The following is a 10545-nucleotide window of genomic DNA, read 5'->3' as shown; positions in this document are numbered from 1 at the left end:
TAGGTGTCACTTGGGAGCCTCCGACAAGATTGTGGAGTTGAACCAAGGAGTTTCTAAGGGCAAGGAGATCGCCTACTTCATGAAGATCTACTGCTAGTGAGGCAAGTCCTTCGTGGGCGACGGCCATGGTGGGATAGACAAGGTTGCTTCTTCGTGGACCCTTCTTGGGTGGAGCCCTCCGTGCACTCGAGCAATCGTTACCCTTCATGGGTTGAAGTCTCCATCAACGTGGATGTACGATAGCACCACCTATCGGAACCACGACAAAAACATCTGTGTCTCCAATTGTGTTTGAATCCTCCAAACCCTTCCCTCTACATTCTTGCAAGTTGCATGCTTTAATTTCCACTGCTCATATACTCTTTGCATGCTTGCTTGAATTGTGTGAAGATTGCTTGACTTGTGCAAAGATAGCTAAAATCTGCCAAAGTCTAAAATTGGGAAAAGGCTAGGTTTTTAATTGGTCAAGTAGTCTAATCACCCCCCTCTAGACATACTTCAAGGTCCTACAAAGGGCTACTAAGGGATTCCTGGATAAGGGGGTATCCGGACAGCCGGACTATGTACTTTGGCCGGACTGTTGGACTATGAAGATACAAGATTGAAGACTTCGTCCCGTGTCCGGAGGGGTCTCTCCTTTGCGTGGAGGGCAAGATTGGCGATTCGGATGTAGATCTACCTCTCTGTAACCAACTCTGTGTAACCCTAGCCCCCTCCGGTGTCTATATAAACCGAAGGGTTTAGTCGGTAGGACAACAACAATCATACCATAGGCTAGCTTCTAGGGTTTAGCCTCTACGATCTCGTGGTAGATCAACTCTTGTAATACTCATATCATCAAGATCAATCAAGTAGGAAGTAGGGTATTACCTCCATCGAGAGGGCCGAACCTGGGTAAAATATCGTGTCCCCAGTCTCCTGTTACCATTAGCCTTAGACGCACAGTTCGGGCCCCCCTACCTGAGATCCGCCGATTTTGACACTAACACCCCCTGCCCCCGTATATAAATGAGGGAGGGGGAGGCCGGCCAGCCCTAGCTAGTCGCGCCGGGAGAGGGGAGTCCTACTAGGACTCCAAGTCCTAGTAGGATTCCACCTAAAGGAGAGGGGGAAAGGAAGGGAGAGGGGGCCGCGCCCCCAACCCCTTGTCCAATTCGGACTGGGCTTGGGGGAGGGGGGCGCCACCTCCTGACCGCTGCCTCCTCTTCCCACTAAGGCCCACTAAGGCCCAACAACTCCCCGGGGGGTTCCGGTAACCTCCCGGTACTCCGGAAAATACCCGAACTTCTTCGGAATTATTCCGATGTCTGAATATAGCCTTCCAATATATCAATCTTTATGTCTCGACCATTTCGAAACTCCTCATCATGTCCATGATCTCGTCCGGGACTCTGAACAAACTTCGGTCATCAAAACACATAACTCATAATACAAATTGTCATCGAACGTTAAGCGTGCGGACCCTACGGGTTCGAGAACTATGTAGACATGATCGAGACACATCTCCGATCAATAACCAATAGCGGAACCTGGATGCTCATGTTGGATCCTACATATTCTATGAAGATCTTTATCGGTCAAACCGCATAACATCATACGTTGTTCCCTTCGTCATCGGTATGTTACTTGCCCGAGATTCGATCGTCGGTATCATCATACCTAGTTCAATCTCATTATCGGCAAGTCTCTTTACTCGTTCAGTAATGCTTCATCCTACAACTAACTCATTAGTCACACTGCTTGCAAGGCTTATAGTGATGAGCATTACCGAGAGGGCCCAGAGATACCTCTCCGATACACAAAGTGAAAAATCCTAATCTCGATCTATGTCAACCCAACAAACATCTTCGAAGACACCTGTAGAGCATCTTTCTAATCACGCATTTACGTTGTGACGTTTGATAGCACACAAGGTGTTCCTCCGGTATTCAGGAGTTGCATAATCTCATAGTCTGAGGAACATGTATAAGTCATGAAGAAATCAGTAGCAATGGAACTGTAACGATCATAATGCTAAGCTAACGGATGGGTCATGTCCATCACATTATTCTACTAATGATGTGACCCCGTTCATCAAATGGCAACACATGTCTATGGTTGGGAAACATAACCATCTTTGATTAATGAGCCAGTCTAGTAGAAGCATACTAGGGACACTATGTTTTGTCTATGTATTCACACATGTACCAAGTTTCTGGTTAATACAATTCTAGCATGAATAATAAACATTTATCATGATATAAGGAAATAAATAATAACTTTATTATTGCCTCTACGGCATATTTCCATCAGATATATGGATTGGGGACTGTTCTTTAAAAACTACATTTTGGGACCTATTTGACATAAGTCGACAACAGGAGGCTACTCTTGCACAGGTCTAGGTGGAAGGTGTACTCCATCTTACCTTTAGGAGATGTGTTGATGAGGGGGTTATGGCTAGATGGGTTGATCTCATCAATATAGTTAGTCAGGTTGTTTTGTCTGATTCCCGAGACCAGCTTGTTTGGATGTTGGGATCTTCCAGCTAATACACTGTCAAGTCTTTTTACAAACTAATCAACTTTGGGGGGATACCCTCTGAGATTAAAGATGATATATGGAAAATAAAGTCCCTCCCCCCCAACATCTACGTTTTCCTGTGGTTGATATACTATAACAAGAGGTTGACCAGAGATAATTTAGCCAAACGCAGACATGTAGAAGACAAGACTTGTGTCTTCTGTGATGAACTGGAGACAATACAACATCTCTTCTTTGACTGTATTGTAGCTATACAAGTGTGGGAGTTTGTGGCTGAAAGCTTTAACATTTCTACACCTGATTCTTTTGTTTCACTTTCTTCTTTTTGGAAGAGAAGAAAACACTGTGAAGCTTTGAACATCACTACTTCTGCTGCCTTGTGGAGCTTATGGCATTTGCAAAATGACTTTGTTTTCCAAGGGCAAAGATGGCGAAGTATACACTATGCTTTGGATCTGTTGGGAGCAATGATTAGACGGTGGAAAATTTTATGTTCAGAGGCTCAGGGTGCGCTTCTTCTCCGGTGCTTAAGGTTGTTGGACCATCGAAGAGGGGAGTTGCTTAGGATCGCTTGGAGTCGATGAGCATCTGAGCGCCGCTGGGATTGCATATGCTAGATTGCCTACCCTTATCTTTGATCCGTTTGAGATCTTGTATCTGTATACCCCAGGTTCTGTATCCTCCCTGGAACTACCATATGCCTTAAAACTGCTGTAATAGGGTAGCGTGAGAACTTGGATGTTTCTTTCGGTGGCAGCTACTCTTCGGTTGTCGCTGAGCGTTGTAAACTGTCCGTTGATGTGGTTTGCCTTGGCTTTAATAAAAGTTGGGGCGGGGGGAAACCCCTTTCATTTCAAAAAAGTAGTTGCTATTGTTTGAGAGCGGCGTTTCTGCTCCCGGGCTCACATGAGCCCGGGCAAAATAAGTAAATCATTAAAAATAGAAACAAAAATTAAAGAAAATCTGAAGTTCTTTTGCAAGCAAGATGCTCATGTGTGTGATGTTCGTGTAAAAATTTGTGGAGTTTGGACATTCGAGGAGCGCGCGACAAAAAAGACAAAATTTGGCTCTGTGAGTAAGGTTACTCTTCACGCACTGTTTGAACCGATTTTCTCTTTTTTGCCATGAGCTCCACAGATGTCCAAACGCGATGAAATTTTGCACTGACATGGGCACGCTAACATCTTCCATACAATTTTTTCTAGGTTTTTTGAATTTTTCTAGTACTTTTTTTTAAAATTTACTATAGCTCGAGAGCAAACGAGTCTGGACACCGATTTGGATTTTCACTATTGTTTGTGTTTCCGAATGGGTATGGTGAGGCGAAAGCCAATCTACGAGCTGGACTACTACGGGGCCAATCTATGATGTGCGCCTATATAGTACTTCCTCTGCGAGGAAATATAAGAGCGAACGCTGTTATATTTCTTTACACAGGGAGTAGTTATGTTTAAGGGCACTCCTCCGTTTAAAACAATTGATATTATATGTTTTTCTGAAAGAAGTTATAGTAGATTTTCTAAAGTAAAACTTTACTATTAGTTTGACCGACTCTACATTAAAATGGTGTGGTTAGATCTTAATCGACTTAGATTTATTTTTCTAATGACACAGAGTGTAGTGTAACAGATGTGCATCCCATGGCAGTTCCCAAAGTTTATCTGCAGCAACGCTGCTATCAAGGGCGATGGAACATGAGACTGCATTCTGGTGGAGGTAACCTGAAGGAGGGAACCTCAACACCGGAAGAAGGCTCCGTCAAGCGATAGAACATATAAAAAATTTAAAAGAAAATTTATAAGTTGTAGCATCGGCTGAGATTTAGCAATCCTGATATTAAAACTTGAGGATTCGTGTACATGCAAAACCGACCAGAGAGAAAAAAATCTTGATCTGACGGCTAAGAATGAGCGGTTGACCAAGAAACAGAGTACAACTAGTACTACCTCCGTCTCGGTGAATAAGTCATTCGCGTAGTTCTAGGTTGACGATTTAACTATCTAAATATGTATTATATGTGACAAAAAATATATATTTAGAAACTACATCCTTGTAGAAATCTAGTGATATACTTTTCATAACATACAACACATATTTAATTGCTTAAATCGATGACCTAGAACTACGCGAATGACTTATTCACCTTGACGGAGGTAGTACTATCTTTTCAAGTTCCGTGAGCCGGCTACGTGCCCCGGACATTCTACTTTGGACATGTAGCACTCACACGGGACGCACGCATTTGAACATTCTACTTTGGAGTTGTGGACTTGTACATCACGCGAGCCAGCACGGTAGAGCATATTCCGACTTTCCAAGTTCCATTCCAGCGCAACCGACGAGCCAGAGGCGGAGCTGCCCAGGCACAGGCAGCACAGCAGCAGCCGGTGGCCACCCCTCCCACAGCAGTAAACAAATCCGCTCCGTCGTCGCCACGCTTCCCTTCGTCAACACCCGCGACCTCGCCCCGCCCCCGCCGCCTCGGTCCGACCGGAGGCCCCCATCCCCAATTCCTCGCCGCCTCCGCCGCCCAAGCTCCTCCGCGCGCTTCCATCCAAATCCCGCGCCCGCGATTCGGCAGGCCAGGCCAGGCCCCCTTCCTGGTTAGTTGGCTGAGGCGCCCCTCTCCTGCGTTCTTGAGGAATTCTTTGACCGGATTCGATACGGTCTCCAGCCTCGCCGTCTTCCCACCGAGCTTCCTCCGCCCCGGTCAAAGTTTGCGGCCGGCCTTTTCCAGCGAGTTCCGTCCCGGCCTTTCGGCTTTCGTCACAGCCCCGCCGCGGTGAGCAGCTCTTCTCCCGCCCCCCACCCTTTGCTTCCTTTCCACCCCTCGCGAGATCTGCAACCCCTCCTGCTTCTCCGGCAGCCTGCTCCACCTTGCTGCCAAAGAGGCGGTTCTTGGCTCATCTCTGCTGCTCCCCGATATACTTTGCCAGTTGCCACGCACCGATTCCGCGCCCCCGATAAGGAATTCTGGTTGTTGGGCTTGCGGTGCAGTTCCTCAAGAATCAAGATTCCTAATTTGGGCTGCGTGCAAAGATGGCGTCCAGCGCCGGTGATCTGCCCGAGGTGAAATTCAAGAGGACCGGGAGCCTGGGGAGCAGCGACTACGTGCGAGCAGACAAGATCGACCTCACCAGCCTCGACATCCAGCTAGAGCAGCAGCTCAACAAGAAATGGGGCAAGACCAACATCAAGCCCCAGGGACCCAAGGCGGACTGGGAGATTGACCTTGCTAAGCTGGAGATCCGGCATGTCATCGCCCAGGGCACGTATGGAACCGTCTACCGCGGCACCTATGATGGCCAGCAGGTCGCAGGTATCTACCTCAATCGGCTGAAAACCGTGAACTCATGTTGCTTGATTGATTTTTATTTATATGTGGTCCTATGCCCTTTTATGTATGTGTTCATCAGGTCGAATTACACATGATTATAGGGGATTAAAAACATATATATGTATACGTCATGACACATGTTTTTTTTATACAAGCAAGCACAAGTTTGCAGGTTTTGGGATAATTAGTTACTCTAGTCTCTTCTATGAGATGAATGATACATGCTGATGTTTATTGGTTGTGTAATTTGTCTTCACAACTTCCCCAATGTTTCAGAACTTCCAATAAGTACAGGTTTTGAGATTAGGCGTGTTTAATCCAGTACCATGCTCTTTTAAACCCATCCCAATTTCGAACTGGGTGCCTTAAACCATACGTAGTTGTTTAGCAATGTGCGATGTCTAGCAGTTTGACAGTTATTCGTGTGCGCCCTGTTAATTAATCCTTGAACTTCATGATAACTCTTTATGCCTCACACAATGGTTAGTATTTTCGCAACAATTTGGCCCACGTGTTTCTATCAAACACACATCAAAATTCATTTCTAGTGTGTTTTAGAGCACCTTCAATTTTGTTTATGTTCTTTTCTTGTACCCAAGAAGCTGCATCTAAATTATGTAGTTTAAGCTTTTATTTCTTATGTCAATATTTTACCTTCCTTACATCGGATATTCACATAAATAGCAAACAGTTGAGTTATGCTTCTAGGCACTGTAAAAGGTAGGAGCAAAATTTGCTAGATGGCCAACCTATTGTGAATGCAAGAAGCTTTGCACTTGTATTTTTCAAGGAATCTCTTATAGTTGGATTCAGACAAATACATATAGACTCCTAATTAGTAGGTATAACTTAGTTGGACATTCTCCTTTCTGCAGCATCCATTCTATGTATTGATAAGATCTATTAAACTGTTGCATTCTTATATTGCTACTCTGCACATCTATATATATTTATCTGAATTTTTAAAAATCTGAACATGTGAAGGGCCGTTTCACTAAAGAACTGGGTGATTGTCTGTTAGCTGTTTATCATTATTTTGAACATTGGTTGGGCTGGACCATGTATTCATCTGCTTGCTGGCCTTCTGCATATTTGTGTGCCCAGATTGATGCTCTTGCTCATGAATAATTTCAAGATAGTGTCATCTTTTTTCCTCCATCAAGTTCTTCCTTTCCCTGATTACATTTCTGGACATTTACTTACTCTGTCAGTCCATCTGAGGTTTTTCACCTTTGGGCATCAGTCCTAATTTCACATGCCACTCTGCATCGATTTCCCCCTAATCAGCATTGTATCACTATCAACATTGATTTATTTAAATTTCTACTAAGTTATGATTTTTTTTCTTTTTCAAAAAGGGGGGACTCCCCGGCCTCTGCATCAGAACGATGCATACGGCCACATTTATAAATAAAATAGGTTCAACAATGTCTTAGGGTCGTGAAACAAAATAAAGGCGAGCTCACATAGAGCCTCAACGCCAAAACAAGAAAAGGCCATAAAGCCACAACCGGCTAGCATAATAAAGATAGGAAAACTAATCGCCTATCCTATTACATGACCGCCATCCAAACCGGTTGAAGATATCCCGCGCTACCATCTCCCACCGGACAGATCCAGTAACCAAACACTCCCTGGCCTCCGTCGGAGTGAGTAAGGACCACATACGGATCAGCGCCGTAGCACGGAATACAACCTGCAAAAGATGAATAGTAGTTATTCTGTTAAAAGCCAAATCATTTCTGCAATTCCAAATTGCCCATAACAACGCACAAACTCCTACACGAATGTGTCTAGCTGTATCGGACTCTATCCCATCCAGCCACGTTCCAAATAACGAACCGACCGAACTCGGAGGAGTAATGTTAAAGGCAATTTGCACGGTGCGCCACAGAATTCTCGCCAACGGGCACTCAAAGAAGAGATGCTTAATGGTCTCTTCCCGATCACAGAAACTACACCTAAGTTATGATACTTCCGTCAACCAATTTCCTTTGAGTCCTTTGCAAATGAACATGAATTCTTCCGTGTTGAATTTTTGCATATGCTCGTAAATGTTTCTGCAGTCAGCTCAATAGTGGATATATGTCTCTATAACTAAATGGCATGCTATCTGAAGCGTAGTTGTGCTGCTTTGTACCGTCTGTTTGGGCTTACTTTCCAAGCTTATCTTTTTGTGACCCACTTCAGTTTCCTAAGTTCTATAGGTTTCCATAAAATAGAAAGTGAAGACTTTGTTCCATTGAGCACTTCAGTTAGATGCATGCCTGTATGTTGTTCATTTGTTCTTTCAACTAGCTTCATAAGACTGACATGCTTGTATTTACAGTGCACATATGCCAGCAGTAGCATCTTTTAAACTTTACATGATTATAACTATTCTTACTGGTGATTTTCAAAACAGCGTGTATAATTTTCTATAATTAGATATCCAGTTTTTACTCAAAATATACGATGAATTTGTCACTTCATCATTTTAGGAATTTGGGATTGTTTTGTTCACAATGTTACGCAATATACGAGCACCCTATTAATTTCATCATACTGTTTGCAGTGAAGCTTTTGGATTGGGGAGAAGATGGTTTTGCCACAGAAGCCGAAACTACTGCTTTGCGAACATCATTTAAGCAGGAGGTTGCTGTTTGGCATAAGCTCAGCCATCCTAACGTTACAAGGGTGAATATTTCCAATCATACATAGCTTCCATCAATCCTGTCCTTCATATGTGATATTTGCTCCTGTAGTAAAGCTGATAGCTCATTGAGTATTAACTTTTAATTCAGGATTAAAATTTGTAACATGTCGTAATCTCTTCTGCAGTTTATTGGTGCGTCTATGGGGACCACCGACCTCAAGATACCGGTCAATGACAACGGCGCGCGTGCCAACTTGCCAGCTAGAGCATGTTGTGTTGTGGTAGAGTATCTCGCTGGAGGCACTTTGAAGCAGTATCTGATAAAGAACAGACGGCGGAAGCTCGCCTACAAAGTCGTGGTTCAGCTTGCATTGGATCTGTCCAGAGGGTAATAAGCTCTTCAGCTCAAATCACCGCTATGCATTATTTCTAGAGTATCTGAATCCAAAAGTAATATTCTAGCACTTTCCTTTTGCAGATTGAGCTATCTACACTCTAGAAAGATTGTACATCGGGACGTGAAAACTGAAAATATGCTGCTTGATACACAGCGTAACCTTAAGATTGCTGATTTTGGCGTTGCACGTGTGGAGGCTCAGAATCCGAAGGATATGACTGGTGCGACAGGCACACTTGGTTATATGGCCCCAGAGGTATTTATTGGACTGACCCCTTTTAAGTTTGTTCCTTCACAAAATGGCCGTCCTACTTAAAACAAAATTTCCTGTTCTTCCTTGTATGCATTTACAGGTTCTTGATGGTAAACCATACAACAGGAAATGTGATGTTTACAGTTTTGGCATTTGCTTGTGGGAAATCTATTGCTGTGACATGCCATACCCAGACCTAAGTTTTGCCGATGTCTCTTCTGCTGTCGTTCACCAGGTTTGTCGTGTGTTCTAGATATACTCCTGCCATGCCATTTTCCTTCCTTGTATCATATTATCCGGCACAGAGCACATAAATCAAATATAATCACTGCTTGTTTGTGGACAGAATTTGCGGCCAGACATACCCCGTTGCTGTCCAAGTGCATTTGCGAACATTATGCGTAAATGCTGGGATGGAAATCCTGATAAGCGCCCCGATATGGACGAGGTGGTGCAGCTCATGGAGGCCCTCGACACAAGCAAAGGCGGCGGTATGATACCGGATGGCCAGTCGTCCGGATGCTTGTGTTTCACCAGGGCCCGTGGCCCGTAGATACTTTGCAAGCACCCTCCTCCCTCTGGCTATGTGTTACCACTTGACGTGACCGGGAGCTCCACAGCTTGCTTCCCGCTGTCGCTTGTGCAGAGGCTGCTTGCAGCCCTCCAAGTGGGCTTGCCGTTTCTGCGGTGTTGTGTTGGTTGCAGCTCTGGTATGATCACTGTGGTCAGTGCACTTCCTTCGTATAGCAGTCTGTTGTTGTAATGGTACGTTGTACTTCTACTATGAGGTTACACATAGAGGTCTCTATCTCATTCTTGGAGCTGCCGCCGCCTTTCCTGCGTTCATTTGGCCGCGGCGGCGGTACGTCTTGGATACCGCGTCATGTTTCGGAACCTTTCTCGCTGTGTATATTATACCCAGACTCGAAATGAGTACAATAAAAGTGCATAAATATACTTGTGTTGAGCGCTTATGGTACATTCACCTGTTCAGGACTTGAGGTAATTTTGAGACAAGCTGGTGCTGGTTTCTCTGCTCTTGAGATTTCAGCCTTTTCAAATGAATGTGGCACCAGCTGAATTATTACCGTGGCAAGCAATGTCATTGCCCGCAATGTTTATTCAGGGGAAAAAGGTAGGAAAAAGTACAAGGAGTGACGCTGACTGTGATATTCTTTACAAGTAGTACTAGTAAAAGTTAGAAGTGATTGGAAGCCGGATGATGGGATCAGTGCCTAGCGTCTACTACTTTGTTTCCGGAATGAGTTTAGTGGTTGCGATCATGCGAGTGATAGCAGCCCCAGCACGGCTTTTGCCGCCTAAAACTGAAAGCTGATGGTAAAATACCATTCGCTCGCTGTGGGTGGGTGGGTGGCGCCATCATGTTGTCTGTTGAGACT

The 10545-nt window shown here is 44.5% G+C and overlaps 1 protein-coding gene across 3 annotated transcripts; it reads left to right on the top strand.

The window, feature by feature from the left end:
• Positions 1-4833: 4833 nt before the first annotated feature.
• Positions 4834-10112, top strand: LOC123113233 (serine/threonine-protein kinase STY13). Of its 3 annotated transcripts, none has more exons than XM_044534420.1 (7): positions 4834-5305; positions 5521-5842; positions 8415-8536; positions 8681-8883; positions 8974-9148; positions 9246-9380; positions 9492-10112. In XM_044534420.1, the coding sequence occupies exons 2-7, from the start codon at positions 5563-5565 to the stop codon at positions 9696-9698; spliced, it is 1122 nt and encodes a 373-aa protein (XP_044390355.1). In that variant the 5' UTR covers positions 4834-5305; positions 5521-5562; the 3' UTR covers positions 9699-10112. The 3 variants fall into 3 exon arrangements, with proteins under 3 accessions (XP_044390355.1, XP_044390357.1, XP_044390356.1); XM_044534422.1 differs by having other exon boundaries at positions 5460-5842; XM_044534421.1 differs by having other exon boundaries at positions 5390-5842.
• The last annotated feature ends 433 nt before the right edge of the window (positions 10113-10545 follow it).

This window comes from Triticum aestivum, chromosome 5B (genome assembly GCF_018294505.1).
Source record: "Triticum aestivum cultivar Chinese Spring chromosome 5B, IWGSC CS RefSeq v2.1, whole genome shotgun sequence".
NCBI lineage: Eukaryota > Viridiplantae > Streptophyta > Magnoliopsida > Poales > Poaceae > Triticum > Triticum aestivum.
The sequence above is the reverse complement of the archived record's forward strand: the minus strand, read 5'-3'. Positions and strand labels throughout refer to the sequence as shown.